Source organism: Protopterus annectens, chromosome 8.part0 (assembly GCF_019279795.1).
Source record: "Protopterus annectens isolate FY-2018-M chromosome 8.part0, PAN1.0, whole genome shotgun sequence".
NCBI classification, from domain to species: domain Eukaryota; kingdom Metazoa; phylum Chordata; order Ceratodontiformes; family Protopteridae; genus Protopterus; species Protopterus annectens.
Genome location: NC_056741.1, coordinates 900,965,532 through 900,992,226, shown reverse-complemented (window position 1 = coordinate 900,992,226; position 26,695 = coordinate 900,965,532). Strand labels below are relative to the sequence as shown.

Below are 26,695 nucleotides of genomic sequence, written 5' to 3'. Positions count from 1 at the left end.
TGCCCTCTTTTCTGGGTACCAGGAAGAGTCTGGAGTAGAACCTTGGCCTACCTGTTCTGCAGGAACATGCTCTATTGCCCTCATCGAGAGCAGGAAAAGGACTTGCTTTTTTGACTCTGCCCACTGGTTTGGGGGAAGATCCGTGAACCATTTTGGATTTGATAGTGTGTGGAAATAAAATTTGTATCCCTGGGACACTATGTTGAGGACCCAGCGGTCGTTGGTAATGTTGGCCCAGGTGCTTGCGTGGAAGGAGAGTTTTCCTCTTAGGGGCAAGAGCAGGTGGAGAGAGGGAGGGGGTAGAAGTGTGAAGTCATTGCGAGTTCTTACCATGAGGGGGTGGCTTAGCACTCCCAGGTTTTGAAGAGGAGGAACTCCATTGCTTAGATCTCTGCATTCCCTGGGCCTGCTGTCTGGGGGACCTACTTCAACGGGGTCTGGGTTGAGCTGACCTGGAGGGGGCAGGAAAGGACCAGTGTTTGGAGGGGCAATGCCTAATGAACCTCAGTGGCTGGACCTGCAAGAAGTCTTGAACTGTCTGCATAGACTTAGTTTTTCCTCCATCTTTTTTAAGACCTCATCTACCTTGCTGCCAAATAAGTTGTCTTTGTGCAGTGGTGCGTCCAATAATTTGGATTTGACATGGTCTGGCAAGGGCTGTTCCTTTAGCCATGCATGCCTTCTAAGGACAGAACCAGTGACTGCTGCCCTGCAAGATGCTTCTAGAGCGTCAAAACCACATTGCAAGGTGCGTTTAGTTACTTGACTTGCAAAATGCATTAACTCTTGTAACGCTATTTTCTGCACAAGGAGGAAAGGAATATACTTTTTGTTTGATAAGTTCCAAGGTATGTTGCTGGTATTTCAGCATATAGAACTGACAATTTAGTGCTCTAATAGCTGGAGTAGCAGAAGTGTATTTTTTTTCATCTCAACTGTCTAATGCTCGGGAATCCCTACCTGAGGGGGTGGGATTCTTAGCAAAAGTTGCTTTGATTCCTTTAGGTCCTTGACAGATAACCTTGGGGTCATCAGTAGGATTTTTGAAAAGAAATTTGTGAGAGTCAGGGACTCTACAGTACCTGTCTGGTTTCCTGGGAGCAGGAGGGAGGGTGTCAGGAGTCAAACTGGATTCCATAAAAACATCATCAACATCATCCAGGACAGGAGGAATGGCCAGAGGTCTGCGCTGTGGTAGATCTAGGAATTCCCTGAGTCTCTTTTTTGACAGAGGGTAGTCCTGACATTCCCATTGGAATGTTTTCCTTAAGGTATGTAGGGTTTCCCCAAAGGAAAAGTCCTCGGGTAGAGAGGTTGAAGGGATGGATTCCTCTGCATCAGAATCCTCATAAGCTGAGAGGGGTTGCATATCTTCATAATCAGATGCATCAGAGTCATCGGACTCCTGTTCAGATAAAACTACTGGGACAAATCTCTTTTTCTTTAGGAAGGGGTAGCCTGCCTTCCCCTGATAAGCAATATATGGTCTTCCGCCATTTTAGGGAAAGGAAGCAGGTGCCCGAGATTGGGTCATCGGTTTCTTTGGGGTGGTTCGTACCCTGGGCCTTAGAAACTCAGAAGTTTTCGAAAGAACGGTGGACGCTGAAGAAGCCAGTCTGTGTCAAGAATCGGTAGTGCGAAGTACTTCCTCAGAAGCCAGTGCCTGCTCAGCAGCTCAGGACCCATCCAAGGTACAGACATCCGCAAGATCCTTAGTCGATGAAGTCTTGCGGCATAACGTACTCCGAAAGGGTCTCTGTAGCGGCCTGCGAATCCACAGAAGCGGGCATCACTGAGGACCGGAGATCTGACAACTAGCTTAACGGAAGCATCACTGGCAGTTTTGGACATGTGCATTCTTGTCTATATCTTTACGTTTTTTCAGATGATCTGCTGTCGGATGGCTTATTGAAGCCATATTGGAATTCGAGGACTGGGAGCAAAAATATCTAGCTACAATAAAGGCCCTACAAGTCATACTTCTGGCGTTGAACAGAGCACAAAAGTGACAGCAGGGCACGTTGTGGTCTGGGCCTAAGCAAGTGATGCAGTAGGAATGAAAATCTCGGTGTGGTATTTGCTTTCCACAGGCAAGACATATGTTAACTTTTTCTGACATTAGTTAGAGCAAGAAAAAAGGATCCCCAACAGGGTACTTAGCTTTAGAAGACTTCAACTTCAATTTTGGAAACGCAAAACTCAGGTAGCGGCCGACTGGCGCTCATGTGAACTGCTTCTGGCTTCTTTGCAAATAAGACTGATGTAATGGCGTTCGCTGCCTTAATTTATAACACTGACGATCTGACGTCAGTCCTGGAGCGACGGCAACTGATTCAGAAATACTAAGCCTCTGGTATTCGGGCCGACTGAGGGCTATCCTGGCAGGGATAACCCATACGTGACGAGTGCAACAGTGAAAAACTAAGAACATCCACATCTGCTGAGGCAAGAAGGGGCTAATGAGGATCCTCCACACTGCCTTCTGCAGAAACTTTGGTAAGAAACGAGTGATTAAAGCGATATAAAAAAGACCAGGTGTGGATCAGAGCATTTCCTTGGAGACTCCCCTTCTAGGGCAATTAGGTCACAGTACCTGCTGCATTTGATGTTGACAGGAGAAGCACAGAGGTCACAGCACTGCCTCCAAAGAAACAGTACAAGATGGAGAAAAAGCTTTATGAACATCTATGATTATACCAGATCAGTCTTCCCAAACTAACAGTTGGGAAATTCCCAGATTCCCTTGGAGGCGGATCAGCTTAGTTTCTTGCTCTGGTTGGTCACTTTTAACATATTAGAAGCATTAGCCATGTTGGCACTGTGAGAGGTCGCAACAGAGGGCAAAGTAACAAGTGGATGTTCTGAGGGCTGATCAAGCATTACAGCTTAGACACCTGACTAAAAGTAGTATGCTAGACTTAAGACTTGGCCTCTTTAGATTTTTTAAAAATTTTCTTCTTAGGCTCAGAGGGACATTCAAGGAAAATGGTTCAAAAGCCATTCTGGTGAAAGTGTATGTCTTAAGGCTTATTTTTCTTCTACAGCTTCAGGCAGTTAAGATGACTATGAATGGTCTAGGAATAAAAGACACATTGAACAATCCCTATAATCAGGTTCAAAGCTTAAAGAAGAGAGGCACTGGGTGTGGGTGCCCTTTTAGGGTATCTGTCAACCACAACTGCATTTACCCATTTTGCCTGATAATAAAGTTTTACAATAAAAAATTTGAGTAGCAGGAGGAAAGGTCTTCCATAGGGTACCTCCACCACAAACGATTGAAGCTGGGATCAACTATATGGCAGACCGACCACAATGTTGACAAAGTCCTAATTCACAGACTGATAGCAAAAAAGCTCTATGGATTTTTGCACACCTACATCCTTTAAGTACTGGTGCACAGTCTTCTGCATAGGTCACAGGTTGGACTTACAGCACGATAGAAATGTGACAAAGCTTTTGAAGACCTGCTAAACTTATAAGACACATCATACAAAGGATACCACAAGTGAGGAATACTGGAAACAGTGATCTAATAAAGAATATCGGGTTCAATGCTCTTTATATATTTCTTCTAAGACAAGGATATCTGTGTGTTTCTGGTCTGCTGGTACAGACAAGAGTTGTTTTTTTTTGGATAAGAAGCACAGTTTGTACCTAGTGGAAACAATCTGTACAACTCACCGGTCTGAAGTTATACTCTGTGACAAAGAGGCAGGGGGGGGGGCAGAGGCTGATACTGTCTGTTATAGCTGCTGCTTAATCAGGGGTGAACCATCACGGGCCCCGGACATACCTCTATCCCCCTTGTGATTTTCTTTCCTATGTGGCTTTACAACTGTTTGGCTGTCTTTTCCTTGCCTCCAGTAGTAAAGCTCATGCTCAGAGGAGATTACATTTAGTAACGTGACAGTAAAAAGTGTCTGACCAAATCTACAGTTTTCTATTTAAAAAAAAATGGAAAACAGTAGATTTGATCAGAAATTTGGCTATGTCACAAGTGATAATTCAATAAAGATGTTTAAAAAAAACACACCTCCAGAGAGCACCCCTGCATTACCAGGCTGTAAGTCATACCACACCTTTCTGCCACCTAACATGGACCGAAACACTAAAGGCGGAGGCGTGTCCATATTCATTAAGGATATCCACACCTCCAGGCTAGTTGCTCAGTATAATGCATCTGAGATTATCCAAATGCAACTAACTCTGGGCAAGACCGTAATCCAAATTGTAAATTATTACAGATCCCCACCATGCTCCAGGATTCCCACACCTCATTTCTTGATACACTGGGAAATATTAGGGTACAACCCAACAACCTCAATGTGCGATTTCAACTACCTCAGCATTAACTGGGAAAACTACTCATGCACCAACTCTTTTGCTCAAAGTTTTCTGGAATTCATAAATTCCAAAGACTTGGATCAACTTTATCCACACCCCCACCAGGGGCAGCAATATCCTAGACCTGGTCATTACCAACATGGACAACCGGTGTTCCACACCAGAGGTCAATTCGTTGGTCAGATCTGACCACAAACTAATCGGCCTAGACATCCACATCCCGCCCCCACCCCCCATTAGGGAAACCACCGTAAAAAAATGTCTCCAAAGCCAACTTTACGCTTCTTAAGACAGAAGTGGCAAACTTCACGACACCCATATAGACAGACAACAGAGGTATGACTGCGGAATCCTACATAAATGCACTTTATAAGCACTTACATGAGTGCATGGATCATGCTTATCCCTAACAGAACCAAGATGCTATCCCTCCAAAAAAAGGAAGCCAATCTGGTGGTCCCTTGCCATAAACAAACTCTACAACAGAAAAAAGAAACTGTTGCAAAAAAAAAAAAAAAAAAAAAAAAAAAAAAAGAGTAAAATCCCATGATTGGGGAACTCCCTGGTCAGCCTCAGTAAGAAGCTGAGATCCCTCAAAATCCTCCAAAGCTTGTTACGAAAACAAAATTGCCACTGATTCTAAAGACAACCACAAAGCATTCTATAGCTATGTCAAGAATCTCAATGGCAACACTCAGATCTGCTCTAAGTTACAGCACAATGGCACTAAATATACAGAACCAATTGATAAAAAAAAAAAAAAAAAAAAAAATATTGCCAACATCCTGGCAGCTAGGTTCAGTGCTAACTTTACCCCTTTATCACCCCCTAAAGGGCCTTTTTCTTTACTGGAAGAATGCAAAGTTCCTGTAATCACGGCTGCACAGGTAAAAACCACACTCTCCAAAGCCAAGAACACAGCATCCAAGGGACCTGACAACATCCCAGGTTGCATTCTACACGAACTACAGAATGAAATGGCACACCACCTAAGCTCCATGCTCAATCATAGCCTCATCTCAGGATTTGTGCCCACTGAATGGCGCACAGTGATTTATCACACTCCATAAAGGGGGAGCCACCACAGACCCTGGGAACTACCACCCTAGCAGCCTAACAAGCCTAGTCTGCAAGGCCATGGAACTTGTAAACAAAGACACTAGTAATCTCCAAACTCTGGACCCCATACAGTTCGGGTTTGTAAAAGGCAGATCAGGTCTCCTAAACCTGATAGACTTCTTTGAAGGAGTCACCAAAGCCGAAGATGAGGGTAAGGTGGTTCACACAGCTTATCTAGATCTCGCCAAGGCTTTTGACACCATCCTCCACTCTGGAATTACAGATAAACTCACTAAACTAGGTATAAAATCCCTATGTCACAAGCTGAGTTGCCAACTGGCTCACTGAAAGAACCCACACTGTGAAAGTAGCAGACTCCAAATCCGACTTCAGACCAGTGACAAGTGGAGTACCACAGGGTTCAGTCCTGGGTCCCCTCCTGTTTGGTATCTACTTTTATGAAGTACAGGCAAACACAGAAGGTCGTTGGTTAACTACGTTCGCAGATTACTGCAAACTAGGAGCTATAATCAAAACTACTATGTGGACATCCTACAAAAGGGTCTTACTGAGACAGATGCCTAGTGTCAAAGCCATGGCCTCAAGCTCAATGCCAAAAAGTGCACTGTCATCCCCTTTGGTTAAAACTCTGTACTCATGAGCTACCACACAAGTAGTAGTCTACTTAACACCGGAAGTGTAATGAGACCTTGGGACACAGGTGGACAGTAATCTCTCCTTTGATAATCACATTGCCACAGTAGTCAGTAAATAGTACAGTTGTGTACACTTAACATAAATGTAGATGTTAAGAGTGTATTCACTGTTGCAGTCATTACATTTGGGTAATCTGCTGGCAGGTTGCCATCAGTTGGCCTGAATAACAAAGTCTTGGGTCCTGCGTCTGTTGCCGTCACCTTTTTCATGACGTCAGGTCATCAGGGGTATAAAACATGCAGCAGATACCATTTTAATCAGTTTTTCTTGCCCCAGATGTCAGGTGCCCCCCAAATGGGGAGCAAATATATATATACATTCATATATATATATATATATATATATATATATATATAGCTAGAAATATATAAATGCACTTAAGAACACACAATTTACCTTCAACTAAAAGCAAATACACCACAAAGGCTTTTGAGCACAGTGAAGGAAAGAAGAGGTATAGAAAGGGTGCTGGGCGGGTGGGTAACCTGGACTGCAACAGTGAATACACTCAAACATCTACATTTATGTTAAGTGTACACAACTGTAATACGTGCTTTGTGTTTCACTGTTGCAGTCATTACATTTGGGTAGAATCCCAAAGCTATGGATGGGAGGATGGAATTAAACAGCATTAGGAGCAGCTATAAGGCCCTGCAGGACAGTCGTGGCAAAGCCTGCCCTGGATTTAACAGAGGTAAATGGTAATGCTTTGTGAATGTATGGACTGAGCTCCAAGTAGCAGCTTCTAGAATGTCTCTGGTAGGGACCCCTCTGAGAAAAGCTGCTGAAGTAGAGGTAGCCCTGATGGAATGGGATCTGATCCCCTTGGGCACAGGTTTACCATGGTGCAAGAAGCAGAAATGAATACAATGGCTTATCCATTTAGAAATAGTCTGCTTTGATATAGCCTTCCCCTCTGATCCTGCAGTAAATGCCACCAGTAGTTGCTCAGACTTTCTTACAGATTTTGTCCTGTTTAAGTAGAATCTTAGTTGTCTGTGTACATCCAATGAACGCAGAATCCGCTCCCCCTTGTTCTGCAGATTTGGGAAAAAAGTTGGCAAGTGAATGGTCTGGTTAAGAGCCACACTGGATACCACTTTAGGCATAAAAGGAGGATTGGTCCTGAGGGCCACCCTGTCCAGTTAAAATATAATGAAAGGCTCCACTGCTATGAGAGCCTGTAGTTCTGAAACACTTCTAGCTGAAGTAACTGCCAAAAGAAAGGCTGTCTTCCAAGAAAGAAATTTTATATTCGCAGTAGCTGCTGGTTCAAAAGGAAGTAGGGTGAGTTTTTCCAGCACAAAATTGAGGTCCCATGCAGGAGTTGGCGCTCTCCTGGGAGGCCTTAAATTTTTGGCTCCTCTGAGGTACTGTTTTAGCAGGGGATGAGAAAAGAGGGAAGGCTCTGTGTTGTAATGGGCCGAGATGGCAGAGGCATGGATTTTTACTGAAGAAAAAGATAGGCCCTTGTGAAGCATCTCAGTTAAGTATATCAAAATCTGAGGAATATTGGGCTTTGCTGTGTCTATTCCTTGTGCTTGGTTCCAAGCACAAAATCTCTTCCATTTATCAACATAAAATTTTCTAGTACTAGGCCCTTCTGGCCTCCAAAATGACATCCATCACAGGTTTACTGAGAGATGTGGTTGGTGAAATTAGATGATTAACCAGGCTGCAAGATTCAAAGTTTGGAGATGAGTGTGCAGAATTTGACAGTTCTGCTGAGACAATAAGTGAGGCTTTTGAGGCAGGCACCACTAAGGAAGGTGCGACACATTCCTCAGAAGTAGGAACCAGTGTTGGCGAGGCCAGTCCGGAGCAATGTGAATCATTTTTGTTTTTTCCTGTCTGAATTTTAGTAAGACCTTGGAGAGTAGAGGCGGGGGGGGGGGGGCATAGACTGACAGGTTTTTCCAGCTGAAGGATAGAGGATTCACTTTCCATGCTTTTTTGTGATGGGTTCTTGTGCAGAATTTGTTCAACTGATAGTTTTGGGGAGAGGCAAATAGATGTCTGGGCTCCCCCATTTTCGTGTTAACATGCTAAAGATTTGTGGGTCCAGTTTCAAATCGTGTGGGTCCATAAGACTGTTGCTTAGGTCATCTGCCAGAGTATTTTGCTTTCCTGGCAGGAAATGAGCTTGAGGATGCATTTGGTAAGTCAAGGCTGTGTTCCACAAGGCTATGGCTAGTCTGCAAAGGGGGTAGGAGTGGGTACCCCCCTGCTTGTTTATGTACCACATAACTGTGGTGTTGTCCGTCTTTATCAGTAGTTGTCCTGGATGAAAAGTCCTTGAAGGCTGTCAGAGCACTCTAAACAGCTAGCATTTCTTTCTGGTGGATATGTAGATGCATTTGGTTTGGGCTTCATTTGCCCTGAATGCATCTCCCTGCCAGATGGACCCCCAAGTATAGTCTGATGAGTCCGTAGTTAGGGTTTGGGTGGCAGGGAGTAGAATGGATGACTGTCCCTTGTTTTGGTGACATGCCTCTGCCCACCAGGGCAGGCAGGGAATGAGAGGAATCATTGTTTCTAGGCTTTGACAATGTTGACTCCATAAAGCTTTTTAGGTACCATTTACGTTCCCTCATATGCAGTCTCGCATATGGAATTAGTAGAATGCAGGATGCCATGAACCCCAAAGCCTGCAGAATTTGTCTTGCAGACAACTGGGTTTTTGTTGCCACTTGTTTGAAGTATGTTGTCAACTGAATTTGTCTGGCATGAGGTAAGCCATCTGGGCAGTTGTATTCAAGCTTGCACCCAGGAATGTTATAATTTGAGAGGGTACCAGTTATGATTTCTTTTCGTTTATGGTGTACCCTAGGCATGCTAGAAGCCTTTTTACAAACGCCAGATGTTGAAGAAGAGTGTCCTTGTCCTCTGCCTGAAAGAGACAATCGTCCAGATATGGATAAATTTGAATGTTTGTCTGCAAAATACAATTACTGGTGCCAGGCACTTTGTAAAGACCCTGGGCGCATTAGATAAGCCAAAGGGCAGTGCAGAGAATTGGTAATGCAAAAAGCCTGCTTTGAAGCGGTTTCTTCTGCAAGATTCCCTTATTGGGATATGCAGGTATGCCTCTTAAGTCAAGAGTTACCAACCAGGCATTCTTGCCTAGCATAGGCAGTAACTGTTGTAAAGTCAGCATTTTGAATTTTGGAAAGTCAAGGAACGTATTTAGAATGGATAAATCCAGAATTGGACCCCATATGCTTTGTCTTTTCTGGGTACCAGGAAAAGTCTTGACCAAAATCCTTGTCCTTTTTCCTTTTCTGGCACTGGTTGAATAGCCCCCATATCCATGAGGGACATGACTGGTTTCTGGGCCTCTGCCCACTGGTTTGGTGGCAGATCTGGCCATCCGTTTGAAATTGGCAATGTGTGGAAATGAAATCTGCACCCCTGGGATACTATGTTTAATACCCACTTGTCCTGGGTAATTAAATGCCAATTTTGAGCATGAAGTGCTAGTTTTCCCCCAAGGGGGCTGACAAAAAATGCGTGCTTTGAGATGGCAGAGGAAAGTCATTGAGACTGTTTACTGTACGGCTGTGCTTTACCACCTCCTGATTTGGAGGTGGAGGTACCCCATTGCTTTGACTTGTAAGATCCTTGTGATTGAAATCTGGAGCCTTTGGAGCATCTGGGTTTGCCCTGAGTGGCTCTGTTGGGACACAGGAAAGAAACAGTTCTTAGTAGTCCAGTGTCTACTGAACCTGGGTGGCTGCACTTGCAAGAATTTTTTTACAGTTTGAATAGATTTAGCTTTGTCTTCCATTTTCTTTAAAACCTCTTCTGCCTTATTGCCAAACAGACTGTACTGCTGTAAAGGGAAATTTAACAATTTAGCTTTAACATGAGCAGGCAGATTTTGCTCCTTGAGCCAGGCATGCCTTCTTATCACAGATCCAGTTATGGCGGCCCTGCAAGAGGCTTCCAAGGAATCAAAACAACATTGCAAAGTATGCTTTCCAACCTGTTCTGGTGAATGCAATAAATTTTCTAACTATTTTCCACAGAATCCGAAATAAACATAATTTTCCATTTCAGTAAGCCCATAACATGCTGTTGATATTTAAGCATATGAAACTGGCAGTTTAAAGCCCTGATTGCCAAGGTTGCAGATGTATAAACCTTCTTTCTCCATCTATCCAGCGCCCTGGAGTCTCTGTCAGAAGGGGTAAGATTTTTGGCTGTAGAAGCCTTAACACCTTTGGGACCCTGAGAAACAGTTTCAGGGTCAGCAGCAGGTTGTGAGAGTCGGGAACCCTGTAATATCTATCTGGCTTACTAGGAGCCGGAGGCAGGGAATCAGGAGCCATGCTTGATTCTGAGAATACATAATCAACAATGTCTAATAGAGGAGGTATTGCCAAAGGCCTATGCTGAGGAAGAAGAAAATCCCTAAGCCTCTTTTTGGATTCAGAAAAGTCCTGACTCTCCCAGTGAAAATGTTCTCTTAAATTATGCAAAGTCTCTCCAAAAGAGTAATCCTCAGGAGAAGCAGAAGGGATGGATTCCTCTGCATCAGAGTCCTCAAAGTGGAATAGAAATTTCCCGATCAGAAGAGGAATTAGAAGAAATGGGAACCTGATCTGAAGATTCATAATCAATCAGTGCCTTGCCTAGGGCTCTTAGCAGGGGGGGGGGGGAGTTTGGAACCCCTTATCAAGGTAATTAAACCCTCAGCCATTTTGATCATTTGTTTTTTAGGCATAGGGGCCCGAGCACGTGGCTCATGCGTTAATTTTTTAGACATAGAAGTAGATTTTGGCTTTGTTTTTGATGATGGCGTCTGTTTAATATACAAATGTTGAGGGCTGAAAACACCCTCGGAAGCCAGTGCCTGCTCAGCGGCTCCGGACCCATCCAAGGGAGAGACATCCACGGGTTCAATACTTAAAAATCTCGTGGCATACCGGAGTCTGAATGGGTCTTGGTAGAGGCCTGTAACTCAAAAGTAGCGGGCATCAGGGGCTGCAAAAGTGCCTCACTGAGTACCGGCGACTGGCTTAGGAGAAGCTTCGTTGTCGGTTTTGGACCTCGACGGTCTGTCTTGGTCTTTTTCCTTGTGTTTTTTGTGAATTCCGGTAGTCGGATTGCTAACAGACATTTCAGGATAGTTAAATCTTGAACCAAAATATTTAGAAGCAAAAATATACAGACGCTTAATAGTGTGGTGGTTAAATTTAGCACAAAACCGACAGCAAGGCACGTTGTGATCAGGGCCTAGGCAAGGAATACAGTACAAGTGAAAATCCTTATGATGCATTTGCTTCCCACAAGTAATGCAATTAACTTTTACCGACATCGGTAAGGAGCAAGAAAAAATTTCCCCAACGGGGTACATAGCTTCAGTTTGAAGACTTTGGTTCTGAAACTCTAAAACGATAAATTTCAGGAGTCGGCTGACCGGCACTTTTTAACTGCTTCTGGCAACGTGCGGCAAGAAAGACTGATTAAAATGGCTTCGGCTGCATGTTTTATACCCCTGATGACCTGACGTCATGGAAGAGGGGACAGGAACCGATGCAGGACCCAACACTTCGTTACTCAGGCTGACTGAGGGCAACCTGCCAGCAGATTACGCAAATGTAATGACTGCTTCAGTGAAACACGAAGAACATCCTACATGGCACACCTCATCACGAGGTTTCTCATCCAGGAAAAAAAGACGTCATTGTTCCCCTCTACTTGTCACTCATTAGACCCATTATAGAGTACAATGCCCCTTTTGGTACGTACCTCACAAGACATCTACAGTAACTGGAAAGGCTGCAGAAATACCTCACAAAGAGGATTACCGGCCTCAAACAGATGCCCTATGCAGACAGTCTCAAAATAATCCAGCTTTTCTCCATCACATATCGCCTACTCAGAGGCGACCTCTGCCTAACATACAAAGCTGTCTCAAACCTAGAGCTGTTGGACATGTTCCACTTAAAGAAATCCCAATCCCTCCGAGCTACACACTCTAGGGACCTAAACCTTGTCACCACAATAAACAGAACATGTTGGAGGGATAGATTCCTGTCCCAGAGACTTCCCATACTCTGGAACAAACTACCTATCTATATCAAACAAAGCTCATTAACGCTCTAAGAAAAAGCTTGATGATTGGATGAGAAATAGGAAATGCACCCCAGGGATCACCTCTGCGACTCTGCTTGACAGGAAAATAATTTTATTGGGTGGCGAATGCCAGGGTACCTTTTTGGCTAGGCTTATATAGGCTCTAAGGCCAATAGCCTAGTACCTACAATCCTATGAACCTATGAACACCATTTTCCTTTGAAACCCATTGTAAGATGGGAGTCTGAAGAGCAACTCCTTACACAAAGGGGCATTACAACATTCAGTCTTCATTCCATCAGAAGGGGACTGGTTATTCAGAACAAAATGCCTCCTGACAACTGACTGTACCGTAGCAGTCCTGGACACTGCATCTACAGAGTCATCCCCACACAGCCTGCTTACCAAACAATAAAAACAGTCTGGGCTTGGAAAATCACAACTGCCTTTTGGGTTTCATTTTGCACTCTAACAACAATCTTGTAACCACTTTAGGATATATTCTTGCTACTTCAGACTGTGGATCTGAATATTTATAGACCCAGAAAGCCAAGGTTGCCGAGGTGTACTCCCCCCCCCCCCCCAAAAAAAAAAAAAACATCAAGCACTCTGCTTTCCCTGTCGACAGGAAGAGTGTTATACATCTGAGCCAGACTACTTCCTTCAGCAGCTTTCAGGAACTCTATATCTAGATTTGAAAGGGCTTTTTATAAAGAACCTTGTAAAGATCCACACCCTATAAAGCTCATGTCTAGGGGAGCTGTTGAAAATCGGATTCCAAGAACGCTGACCAACATCCACAAGAGCTTCATGAACTGGAGGGATAGCAAGATCTTAAAAGTCCAAGAACCTCCTCTAAGTTATACCTGAGTAAGTTGTACCTGAGACTGCCACCTGACATGAGGAGGGCTGGGGAAGTACAGGGCCTAATGGGGAGCTGTGAAAGGAGGTGACTAGGAAAATAATCCTATAAAAAAAGCAAAATAAATATATTATATGTGCTTCTATCAATAAAACAGGCATGAAACCAACCAAAAGTCATTAATAAGTGTCTATGAATGGCTTTACAAGAGAGAAAAACATAACAGAATGTGGAGTGAAATGCTTTAAAGAGTTATAAAAATGTACAACTTACCCATCCTTTTCTATTTTTAGTAGGCTTTGTTGGATAGTTGGGTCCAAGACATGTGAAATGGTAAGAATTCTGACACCGTTCACACTCTAGAAGAGGCTGTAATGTTAAAATAAAAAATAGAAAAATAAATAGACTAAAACTGCACGATTCCCAACAAAGATTTGCAAAATTTCTGTCAAATCCAACCTTATCTTTAGTTTTTACTCATCACATTCACCTTGCTAAAGAAAAAAGAAATTCATTAAGTAATGAGGCTCCTGTCTTGGGAGACCATTTCAATCAAAAGTTCTTGCAATATTACCATGTCACACAGGGAACTCGAGAGTAAAATGAAAGTTCAGATTAATATAACCTGTTTTTTCTCCACCACCAACAGAGCTCTTAGCCCCAAAAGATCCATCTTGTCCACCCTCCTACATTTCCTTCTGCTGCCAGTAGGCACCAAGGAAAAAAAAAACACAGAATTACAGTCGTTTTCCATAAGGAAGTGTTTTTGTGCGTTATGGTCTAACCACAACATCATTAAAGAGCATGCACCACAGATATAGGGCCATTTTTGTGGAGGACTAGTGAAGTGTACACAATTACATGCCTGACTGCCACCTACAGCAAAAGTGCTGCATCTCAAACCATAGCACAAGCCTAATGCAATCAGCAGCTCTTCAGCTAGACATCTGGCCCCTACCAAACAAGTCTCACATCGGATCGACACCTCCCTTCTTCGATAAGTGGAGGGGAAATCTGGAGTCAAGGTTTTCATTCCCACCCTCCCCATCTAGCCCTTCCATTGCCAAATTGCATGTTCCAATCAGGGTTTTATCCCTTTGCTCTCTCAGACCCAGCCGCCTACTACTACTGATGTTTTACAATTAGCAAGCCCTCCTACTTTAGAAAGAGTGAAGCACTTAACTACTAACCTGACACTTTTCAACAATCTTAGAAATGAAGCACTGTGAGAACCCTAGAGTTTTGTTAGCTTAAACCATCAGATAGTGGGACAGGGTCCAACTATTCTGGTCAAAAAAACTAGAAAAAATATGAAAGATTAGCTTTTTGAGCTATTCGAGCTAAGATACACCACCAATCAGTAGTATACAGTAGTATTAAGTTTATATTAGGTGCTGTGACAAAATTAAGACAAGATACAAAGCCTCTAAACTGCTAGAAGCAACAGCTTTCACTAGCAGGAACCCAGATATTATTGTCCACAGCAAGACAAATGACCTGTCATAGAAAAGGAGACTATAAAGAAATGCTAAAGAATATTAGGCAAAGAAGTTAAAAAAAAAAAAAAATGACACTCAGATTTTTGCTTGCTCCTGGCATAGTGACAATGAGACATCAAATGATTCCACAAATTACTGAGACACTGGTATAGAGTTCTTAGGGCTTTGGATACAATAGGAAATGCACACTACATCTGTAGAGACAAAGGCCTATAAACTGGTTCAAAAGTGAGGTACTCTGACAGCCTCATATTTCTCACTCACTAGTAAGCAATTAAAAAAGGAGGAAATGCACAAGTGACAAAAATCTTCTCTCAGTCAAAATTTCTGCGAAACTAAAAGCAAATTCCAGTCCATACTGACAAATTCAGGACAGTTGATCTTTTACGGGTCCTTGTGTCACTAGAAATTCTAAACACACACACCACAAGTACAAACTAGGTATCAAGGTCAGATTATCCTTTGGTTTTAACCTTCCCAGACTTTAATTTCAATTTTCTATGTGATTACTTCATGATTATGAACTCTGGTGTCATTATGCTACTTCTGAGTTACAGTCTTACCTCCAGGGCTCTATCCTCTATTCATACCAGCACCTGAAAAATACATACAGCACACCATTGTTAACTCATTCAGTGTTAGCTTCTGTACACTCACCTGGTCCTCAAACACTTAAATACGAATAAGAGCACTAAGAAAACTTTTAATATATGGTAAACACTCTACACAATACCTTATCTGACAATCTTTCAAATTATTATAGTTTTACTCAAAACTCAGACACCGTCCTGTTATAAAGCAAGACTGTATACAATTAGAGGATAAGGAGTTGGAAGACCTTAACATCTCCAAGGTAACACTTAAACACCAAGCCATTTACATTTACCTCATAGTCTAGAATATTCATCAACTCTGGGGCATCACTTTAGTAATTTAATGTATAAAGGATTCAGTTCTCCCTCCAGCAGCACACACAATTAAAAAAGCACAGTTCTGTAGGAACTTAACATAATAGTAGATGCCCTACTTTTCACTGCTGCAGTATTCCTTACTAAAAGGATATCCTACAATGGAGAGTCACCCATCCAGCATACCAAAGCCTTAAGGCCTTCCAGGTGCTACATTGCATCCTACATGTAGGACATATAAGTGATGTAGGGGCACCCAATATTCAGACTGCAGTTACCCCAGCAGAACTACAGCAACCCAGGAGGAACAAAAGAAAAAGCATGGGCATCCAGAAATGGGAGAAAGAAGGACCCCCTCGGCCAGAGAGCAAGAAAACAAAAACTAAAAAAAAGAGGGGAGGAGTAGGGAGGGAAGGAATACTTTTAACAGTGAAAAGTAGGACATCTAATGTTATAGTAACTTCTTACAGAACTGTACTTTGTTGTTCCTTATCACTGTTGCAGTATTCCTTACTAAATGTCGAGCACAAAAGTTACTTTAGAGGATGGCAGGTGGAAGTGACTGAAGAATCCTCCTAAAAACATGAACGATGGCCCTTGCAAAACCAGTTCTGGCCCCAGATACTTCACCCATCTTGTAGTGCTTATTAAAAGTATATACAGAAGACCAGGTAACAGCTTCCAAAATGGATCTAGCATCTAAACCCTTGAAAAAAAGCACCAGAAGAGGCTATCACCCTGGTAGAATGAACATGAACTGAAGAAAGCTGTCTACCACGAATATAACAGCAAAAAAGAAAAGGCCTTAGAAATCCAAAAGGAGGTGGTTAGCTTACAAACAGTCAAAACCAAATTTCCTGGCATGAAAAACTTGCTCAGATTTTCTAACATTTTTAGTTTTATCCAGATATCAGAGTAGTCTATGCAAATTTAGAGTATAGAATCCTTTCACCAGAATCCTGAGGTGAAGGGAGAAAAGAAGGAAAGGTGAATGGACTGATTTAAGGACAAGTCACTGACCACCTTGCTCATAAAAGGACTCGTGCACACAAAAACTCTGAAAAATAAAAAAAGGTGTAAACTGCCATGAGTGCCTGAAGTTCAGTCACGACAAAATAGCCACCAGCAAAACAGTCTTCTAGGTACATAACTGCAAAGTAGAAGAAGCTGCAGGTTTCAAGAGTAGGCTGAGTCAATTTTTCTGGAACAAAATAAAGGTCTCAAGAAGGTGGACTGGGCTTTCTCAGGGTTCTAATGTGAATTGCGTTTTCTAAAAATGATTTAACTTCAAAATCTGGAGGATAATGGCAGATCCAAATGCAGACAAGCAGAAATGACAAATGACTGAGCTTTGATGGTGAATATGCCAGCCCAGAATTGAGCAACTCACACAAAGTAAAGTTGTGTAAGAACTTACCATAACAGCAGATGTCCTACTGATCATTGCTGCAGTATTCTTAATTAATGATGTATAGACAAGTTACCAAAGCTTAACCTTCCCTCGGTCGTTATGTCTGACATGTGACCTCAGCTTGTAGGCATAGGGGTATACAAGCAGCAGTATGAGTGAAGATTCTCAGACAATCTCCAAGCCAGCAGCCTGAATAACCCTGACAGAATGACTGGTCATCTAGAAGGGACATGCCATGAACAGTTTACAAAGTCTCCTTGGCCCAAGGGTCTTGTCTACATGGCAGAAAGGAAAATTATGTGTGAGCGAGAGAGGGGATGGTAACCAACTTAGAGGGGAAGGAAGGTGGGAAAGAATACTGCAATGATCAATAGGACATCTAATGCTATAGTTCTTACATAACTGCACTCCATCATAATGGAAAGCACTGCTGCAATATTCCAAACCAGTGGGCAATTTCCAAAGCTGAAGGGAATATAAGGGGACTGGCTAGTTTACAGAGGAACTGTTCAAGAGGCAACAGAGGACTAACCTTGCAAAGGCAGCTCAGTCCTTGAAAAGGCATCACTTTTGTAGTGTTTAGTGAATGTGTGACCAGACCACCAGACAGCAACTTCCAATACAGACCTGGCTTCCAATTCAAGGCATCAAAGGATGCCACTGCTTGGGTAGAGTGAGCTTGAGGGAATGAGGGGAAAGGTTTGTCATGCAGAGTAGCAAAAGGAGATGGGACTTCCAGATCAAGCTTGCAATGGTTTGCTTAAAAACTGGTTGGCCCAGCTAAAAGTCCATGAAACAGAAACAGTTGATCAGACTTAAATAAATCTGACCTTGCCCAAATAAAACTTAGGATGTCTGGGAACATCTACAGCATGCAGAAGTCGTCACCCCCCCCCCCCCAAGTTCTGTGGACCAGGAAAGAAAGCAGGTGGCTTGATGCCCTGGTTGAAAGACAGCTCATTCACTACTTTTTACATGAAGGAGGGATTACCCATCAGGGTCACCTCATCTTTGCGGAAAATAAAGGGAGTTATGGCCATAAGTGCCTACAGTTCAGAGACTTTACTTGCTGAAGTGAGAGTCAGGAGCAGAATAGTCTTCCAGGTGCAAAATTTGAGACTTGTTAAGGCTGCTGGTTCTAAAGGAGGCATTGTGAACTTTTCCAGCATGAAACTGAGGTCCCTAGAGAGGGGGGGTACAGTCTTTCTTGGTGATCCAAGAAGCAGAAGCCCTCTAAAGAATTGTCTGACTTCAGGTATCGACACAACAAAAGGGTTGATGGACAGGTAGGCAGACAAAGATGACAGTTGGGCTTTGAAAGAGGTGCAGGCCAGAACTGCATATACATGAGCTCAAACAGGTATTTTAGCAAGAAAAGCACTTCTGATTTGTCGGGATCCTGGTTATTCCTACAGTAACAAAAGAAAATATATTCCATTTGGCTATGTAGGACTTTCAAATGGTGGTTCTCCTTGCTTCTTGGAGAAGCATAACTACATTTTCTGAAAACTGGTACCTGAAAAAAAAATCAGAACCCTATCATCTACAAGCTTAGATTTAGGGATGACAAAATGGGATGTAGCAATGATCCTTTCTGCTGACTGATGAGATGTCTTGTGTGGCAGTTTCCGATGTTTGCCCTTTGCTAGATGAAAAAGCGGGAAGCAATGCTTTCTTGGTCAAAAAAGGCGCAACTAGTAATAGCTTTATTTCATTCTGTATATTTATCAGGATCCTTGTGAAGAGAAGAAGTTGGGGGAAGGCATAGAAGATCTTCCCTGTCTGCAAATGAGCAAGCTTCTGTCCTCCAGGCAAAGGGGCAAGAATTACTGGTGCAAACCAGGCGGAGCTGTCTGTGAGGCAAGCAGGTTTATTTGTAGTATTTCCCAACGGTGAAGTATGTCTAGGAACACTTGCCTTTTCAGGGTCCTCGAAGGTCCTGCTTAATACGTCTCTGCCAACAAGCTATCATGTGATGGGATATAAATGGCAAGGGCATGTTTTTCTGGGTGACAAGTTCCCAGGTCCTCTGCACTAGCCTGCACAGTTGGCAAGATCTGGTGCCTCCTTGTTCATTTATGTACCACATGACTCATGTCTGTAAATATTCGAAAAGCACCTGGCTTAGATGTTGGATGAGTGCCCTCATCTACTTCAGGGTGATGTCTTTCCTTTGGAATTTCAGCTATCATCTGCCCTGAATTCTGCGGGTACCTGTCCAGACACCCACCCAACCCAACACGCACGGCTTTCAAAGAAGGAAGCTCTTTACAGAACAGGGATAACTGCTTTTTATAACAGAAAGCACCCAGTAGTTTGTGGTGACCTTTTCCTAGCTTGAGATTGATGGAATAAGCCTTTTGAAGAGGGACAGGGCAGGACCAAGGAGCTGGAGGCCTTTAATATGTAGACAGTCAGAGATCCTTCTCTGAAGGGAGGCCTCACAGATGTAGGATCCCTCTGACTTTTCTGGGAATCTCTTTCTGGCAGCCTTCTTGTGTTTATGAATGGGTCTGGAGCCCCTTCTAACAAAAGAAATGGGCTTGGCTGGGTAATTCAATTAGTACCTAAGCACAGAAAAACAAAATAATCTGTCTGCAGTCTTTCATTGCTTTGCTCTTGAAGAGCTTTAAGTTGGCAGCTTGTGGGACAAACAAAAGGTTCTTGTCTAAAGTAAGCTCAATAAACCAGGTTTTGAAATCTTCTGGCAGGGGTTGATTGCACAACCTCACATACCTGCAAATGAAAGAGCCAGCAGCAGCTGCTCTAGAATGGTCTCTGCAGCATCACAGTTACATTCCATGCTGTCTGGCCGGTTGAGCAGCCAAATTAAGGACATCTGTTGCTTGGAATCTGCCCCCCCCCCCAAAGTACTCATCACCACCTTGGTTAAGGAGTTCAGTATGGATAACATGTACTTGGTTACCTGGGTTTGATAATTAATAGGCCTGAATGCCAGAGTAGAGGAGGTATAAATCTTTTTCCCCAACCTATCTGTAGCCATATTGTCTTTGAGGAGAGGGCATTACCAAGAAGCCTTGAAGGTTTATCAGAACAGCGAGATACTGTAGAGGTATATGCCACAGAATTTTTGTACAACTGCAGTTGTGTCAAATCTTACCATAACAGTAGATGTCCTTTCCACTGTTGCAGTATTCACTACCTCCCTGATCCTCTGCCAAGAATAGCTCGTTTGTCCAACATACCAAAGCCTTTATTACTCAGGAGCATTTTACATCAGACAAATGCTCACCATGGAAGTGTAGGTCATAAAGGTGAAGTACAAACACTCCCAATCCAAAAGTAAAGTGTCCCAGGAGAACTAGGATACTCATTGCAAAGAAGGACATGTACATCCAGAAAAAGGAAAGGAGGAAAAGAAAGGGAAGAACCTCTAAGTCTGAAAGACCACCCACAGAAAAGACAAAAAAGAATGGGTAGAAGGGAGGGAGTGAATACTGCAACAGTGAAAAGTAAAACATGTCTATTATGTTAAGATTTTACACAAGCGTACTATTTTCTTCCATTTCACTGTCGCAGAATTCATCACTTCTAGGAGAGTATAAAATCAACTTAGAAGGTAGGGAGGAGGAAGGCAAGGAGGAACCCTCCACATATCCATGGAGGACAGCCTTGGCAAAACCTGCCCCGGCTCTTGAAATAATGTCTAATCTGTAATGTTTAGTTGAATGCAAGTAGCAGCTTCAGTTGGGTGTCCAAACCCCCCAAGAAAGCCCCAGAGGAAGCCACTGCTCTAGTAGAATGAATCCTAACAGAAGCAGACAACTGCTTGCCCTGAAAACAACAAAAGGAAATGGCCTGAAAAATTCAGGAGGAAATGGTTTGCTTAGAAACTGCTATACACAATGTCTAGTAAGAAAATCTTATGAAAGGCCTTTGCTTTAATGTTTGAGCCGTCTATGCAAATCTAAGGAATGAAGAACTTTTTCATTAGTAAACTGTAGAGAGGAGAAAAACAAAAAAAGCTGGATAGCCTAAGAGACAGCTCACTAATCCCATTTGGTATAAATTAAGGATTGATTCATAAAGAGGATGTCCTGTCTCTCTGAAAAAATGAAAAAGAAGGGACTGCCAACAAGGCCTGGAGTTCAGATACCTGTCGGGCAGAGGTTAAAGCAACCAATAAAAAAGTCTTCCAGTTGCAGCGTTCTAAAGAAGTGGCAGGCTCGAATGGAGTCTGAGTCAATTTTTCAAGGACAAATTAAGACACCAAGAAGGCGAAATATGCTTTTTTATAGGTCGAATATGAAGAACACTTATTAGAAACTGCTTGATCCCAAATCTAGAATTTGCTTCCCACAAGAAATGCAATTGTTAACTTTTACTGACATCTGTCTGGAGCAAGAAAAAGTTTCCCCAACGGGGTACACTAAGCTTTATTGAAGACTTCGGTTTTGAAATTCAAATTTGAAAATCTCAGGAGCCGGCTGACCGGCACTTGCGAACTGCTTTTGCTTCGGGCACCACACGGCAAGAAAGATGGGATAAAATGGTGTTGGCTGCATCTTATAAACCCCTGGCGCACTGACGTCAGGGAAGAGGCGACAGCAACCGACACCAGACCAGGACTTTGGAATTCAGGCCCACTGCGGGTAGCCTTCCAGCAAGATAACCAAAGTGTAATGACTGCAACAGTGAAAGACTATGAACATCACTTATTAGAAACTGCTTGATCCCAAATCTAGAGATCAGATTCAGTGGCAGACAGGCAAAGATTGCTGACAAGTGAGTTTTCATTGAAGAATATGCTAAGCCAGCATGCAGCAGTTCACACAAGAACGAACGAACCAAGGGGTCCCTACTGAAAAAGGATCCTGGTGAACTTTAACATACCAAAGAGAAAATCTCTTCCACTTGGATAGGTATGATGTCCTGGTAGTGGGTTTCTTGGCCTACTGTAGGACTCTAAACATGTCCTCAGAAAATTGGGGTCAGAAAGGACTGGACTATCACCCAAAATATCAGTTGAAAAGTGGACAGGTGGGGATGAAGACAACGGCTTTTGCCCTGTGTGAGAAGGTCCATGTGGGGAGGTAACTAGCAATGACTGCCCCAGGCCAGATGGAATAAGAGGGGGAACCAGTACAGTTTGGGCCAAAATGGAACCAACAAGATTTTTGGATAGTCCTTCTCAACCGTGTGAAGGACCTTGGGAAGAACAGGAAAAGCATAAAGGAACAATTCCTTTCAAGACAGAAACATGACGTTTACTTTCCAAGCCAAAGGACTTGGGACTGGAATAGAACCGATGGGAGTTGCTAGGTCAGAGAGGAGGTAAAGAGGTCTACTTGAGGAATATCCCACTGATGAACTATATCCAGAACCTCATCTCTTTAAAGCATCCATTCATGAAGATGAGTCCTGGACCTGCTGAGAGAATCTGACAAGACTAGGCTCTGAAGGTACACAAACTACCTGCATGGTCACCTGCAAATTTATGACTATTTCCCGTGCTTGAAGGGCTATTGTGCTAAGAAGGTAAGACCTTGTACCCTACCTGCTTGCTGATGTACCACATAATTTGGAAATGTCTATATAAACCTTAAAGGGATTTGGCACTCACAGCGAGTGGACAGCTCGAAGAGACAGAATAACTGCCTTCAGTTCCTTTAACATTGATATGATCCACCCTCTACAAAAGGCCCTGATCGTTCCATGTGGGGGCATTCTGGTGACTGACAGATTTGACAGAACTGTTCTGATGAATTACGTTTTCCTAAGATATATTTTGGACATGTAATTTACCCTTAACTGTAACTGACACAATATCATATCATATAATTCTAAACTATAGCTCATCTATTTCATGATAATTTAATCAACAGAAAGACTGAAAAATAGGGAGTGGTTTTAACACTGTTGACCAGATGGCAAAAACTGATGTACAGTTTGACGACTTGGAAATTATGTGGCTAGCAAATTTTCTCTCAAAAAAAATGTTTACAAAGTTTGTAAACAGACAGCAAGATCTCTAGGGTGAATTGAGATGTCCATAATATCAAAAAGCTAAATTAGAATATGAGGCATGACATATCTGTCTGGTTTAATCATAAATGAAATTACATTAAATGCATGAAGTAAACACAACAGAAGAAAAAGGCTCATCACTTGTGATAACTGCCTAACACTGGTGAAAAAAATGTGATTAACAGCCAAATGTGGCAGGCAAGACAAAGACCTCATTACTGGTTCATTAGCATGTCTCTGAATCAAAAAAGCCTACACTAGTACTATCAGACCTATGGCGGTAGTGCCTTCCCAAGAGGTAGGGTGGTTAAAGAATTGGAAAGGCTTACCAAAAGGAGACAATTGTTTTAAGGCTTCCTCCTCACTGTAATCTTTTCTGAATCCCAGCAAAAAAGCATAAAAAACATCTAGTGTGTGAAGGAAGACAAGTGCCACAAACATTTTGAACTAAACATACAAAAATTAAGAGGAAACACTATTTTCATTTCACACATTTAGGAATGAGTACTTAATGGAAATTAAGTATTCAGGATAGCAGTGTGAAAAACAAACTTTATGAATGCAGTTATAATCATCAAACTGCAATCAACTTATGTTTTTGAGGAGAGCTTTGTTCTACATCCCTGCTACTGTATGCTTGAAATCATATCCAGAATTTTTGTAGTATGGAGGTATGGAGAAATCCTCTTTGCATAGATCAGTTCAGAACTGGTTGAAATCACTGATTCACAAAACTGTTAAATTCACAGACCCTATTAAAAGATAGGGTAGATGGTGATTTATAGGGAAACTATAGCAGCACACTTGGGACATTAGTTTATTGGAAGAATGAATAAAATTTGGAATATGAAACCTAAAGGCATTATAACAAAAACTGCCTGGAAGTGTAAGAAAAAAAACATTTGAGGAATAAAAAAAAGTAGTAGGGAATATGGCAGGTGGTATAGTTGCTGGTAAGCATTTCACTTGAATATATATAAGAATACAATGCCAAGGGCATTTTGCAATTTCAAAGGTTTATAGGTTGCTACTACACAGTAAATTAGCTAAGCCTTTTGAATCCTAGCCACTACAATCCCTCTGTTACATTCAATCTGTTTGTTTGTTCCACCATGTCCATAAGGGATAAGGGGGATAGGTGCCTGGGGAAAAACTGCAGTTTCCCATTTATCTGTCACGTAAGATTCAAAGACTGTTTGAGATGTACTTCGCTTTACAAAGAGTGGGAGCTTGCTCCACAGATGGGGAATTTGAAAGGGGTACCTGCCACACCCAAGTCCTATTTATGTTGCAAGACAGAGTTACGGTCCCTTGTGTTTGTGTTGCAACTTGGTTAGATGTTTGAGCAAACGCATATCAAAAGGCAGAGTGTATTCTACTATGAGCATGATACGGGAAGGGAACAAAGGAAAGAGGACCTTTTTTTTTTGTTTGTTCTTTTTATCCAAGAGGAGATTCCCTTAATAATCAGTTGGTTAAGGTAGCAAACATTCCCAGTGACAGTGGTGGTCAAAGAAGAGCCTATTATCCATGAAGGTGCCCAGGTCTCTAATGACAATTACCACTTTAAAGGGGGTGCCATTTATGTTTTAAGAATGCAAGACTTCCTGTTTCCAAAATCTGGGATGCTACATTTATTCCGCATTAAAGCATGTTCCTGACCAATAAGTTTGGCCAAATTAGGCCATCTTGAAAGATCCAAGTGTTAAGGGGAGTTGGAGGATTCAAGCTTGCAGTTGTCCACAAACTTGGTCAATTAGAGGCCTTTACTGTCAGGTTTGACACCAGAGAAGAAGATATCAAACAGATGTCGTCCCAAAAGAGTGCCTTGGGGTACACCATTGGTGAAAAGTCTCTTGGAGAGTAGTGTGCCACTGACTGTTAAGAGAATGTCTTCAACTAGTGATCTAGTTGGTAATCCAGTGGGATACAAAGGGTGGTTTATACTGAATTTGTTCAGCTTGCTGACAATGCCAGACTGGATATAGTAACAACAACCTTAACAAAATCAAGGTAATTCGCTTATATGGAATTATCCTTATTTAGTTCTCTAACTCTTTCAAATAACTCATCCAATATTAAAATGTATAATCTACCTTCTAAAAAGCCAAATTGGTTAGGCTCTAGAGATCTTTGGTTCCCTATGTCCCTCTTTATGAGGTTCATGACGATGTAGTCCATCACCATGCAAATGATGCTGGTGAGAATGAGAAGTGTTGCCAGGGTTAGTGGTGGGGCCTTATTTGTGGAGGGGAGCTACTAGAGCTTTTCTCCAGGCTTATACTAAATTGGCTGAGGAATGGCTGTGATTTAAAAATTTAAACTAGAAGTTCTGAGAAGGGCGCTTCATATGAGCAGAAAAAGTACAGTTGTGTACACTTACCATAAATGTAGATGTTCGAGTGTATTCACTGTTGCAGTCATTACAATTGGGTTATCCTGCTGGCAGGTTGCCCTCAGTCGGCCTGAATTCCAAAGTCTTGGTCCGGCGTCAGTTGCTGTCGCCTCTTCCCTGACTTCAGGGCGTCAGGGGTATAAAAGATGCAGCAGACGCCATTTTTTTTTCAGTTTTTCTTGCCCCAGATGTCAGGTGCCCCCAAAACGGTAGGCTATAAATATGGTAATAAAACATACATGCACCAAAGTATATTTTACCTTCATCTACAAGCAAATACACCACATAGATTGTATAGATTAGAAAAGTAAAGATAAGTTCCAGCATAAATAAGGGGGATGGCGGGTGGGTAACCTGGACTGCAACAGTGTATACACTCGAACATCTACATTTATGTTAAGTGTACACAACTGTACTATGTTCTTTGTGTTTCACTGTTGCAGTCATTACAACTGGGTAGAATCCCAAAGCTATGGTCGGGAGGCTGGAGCTAAATAGCATTAGGAGCGGCTATGAGGCCCTGCATAACTGCAGTGGCAAAGCCTGCCCTGGATTTAGAGTAGAGTGACAGATAATAGTGCTTTGTAAAGGTGTGCACTGAACTCCAGGTAGCAGCCTCTAAAATGTATTTGGTTGGTACTCCCTTGAGGAAGGCTGCTGAAGTGGCTGCTGCTCGGGTTGAATGTGGCCTAATGCCCTTAGGCACCGGCTTGCCATGTTGTGAATAGCAAAAACCAATGCAGTGGCCTATCCACTTTCAAATAGTCTGCTTTGAGATTGCCTTTCCTTGTGATCCTGCAGCATATGCCACTAGTAATTGCTCCGTCTTTCTGAAAACTTTGGCTCTGTCCAAGTAGAATCGAAGCTGTGTATGTCCAAAGAAAGCAGAATTCTCTCCCCCTTGTTCTGTGGATTTGGATAAAAAGTTGGTAGATGAATAGTTTGATTAAGGGCCACACTGGACATCACCTTAGGCATAAATGTCAGGTTTGTCCTCAGAGAAACCCTGTCTGGATAAAAAAATGATAAAAGGTTCCACAGCCATGAGTGCCTGTAGCTCTGAAACTAGTCTTGCAGAAGTTATTGCTAGGAGCAGAGCTGTTTTCCAAGATAAAAACTTTATATCAGCAGTAGCGGCTGGCTCAAAAGGAGGCAGGGTGAGTTTTTCCAAGACTTAGTTGAGGTCCCATGCAGGTATTGGTGATTTCCTTGGAGGCCTTAAGTTTTTGGCTCCTCTGAGGTACTGCCTTAAAGGATGAAAAAAAAATTGGCAGCTCTGTATTGTAATGAGCCGAAATGGCAGAGGCGTGAATTTTAATTGATGAAGAGGATAGGCCTTTGTCCAGCATCTCAGTTAAGTATTCCAAAATCTGAGGAATATTTGGAACAGCTGTGTCAATCCCTTGTACCTGGTTCCAAGCACAAAAATCT

General features: G+C 42.5%; 1 protein-coding gene across 1 annotated transcript in view; it reads right to left on the bottom strand.

Annotated features, from left to right (window-relative positions):
• KMT2B (lysine methyltransferase 2B) overlaps nt 1-26,695 on the bottom strand; it is a gene marked incomplete in the record, with an annotated part of 4,527,268 nt that overhangs the window by 2,981,670 nt on the left and 1,518,903 nt on the right. Inside the window, 1 exon segment of the mRNA XM_044079325.1 lies at nt 13,337-13,432. Coding sequence (XP_043935260.1) covers nt 13,337-13,432 — 96 coding nt within the window.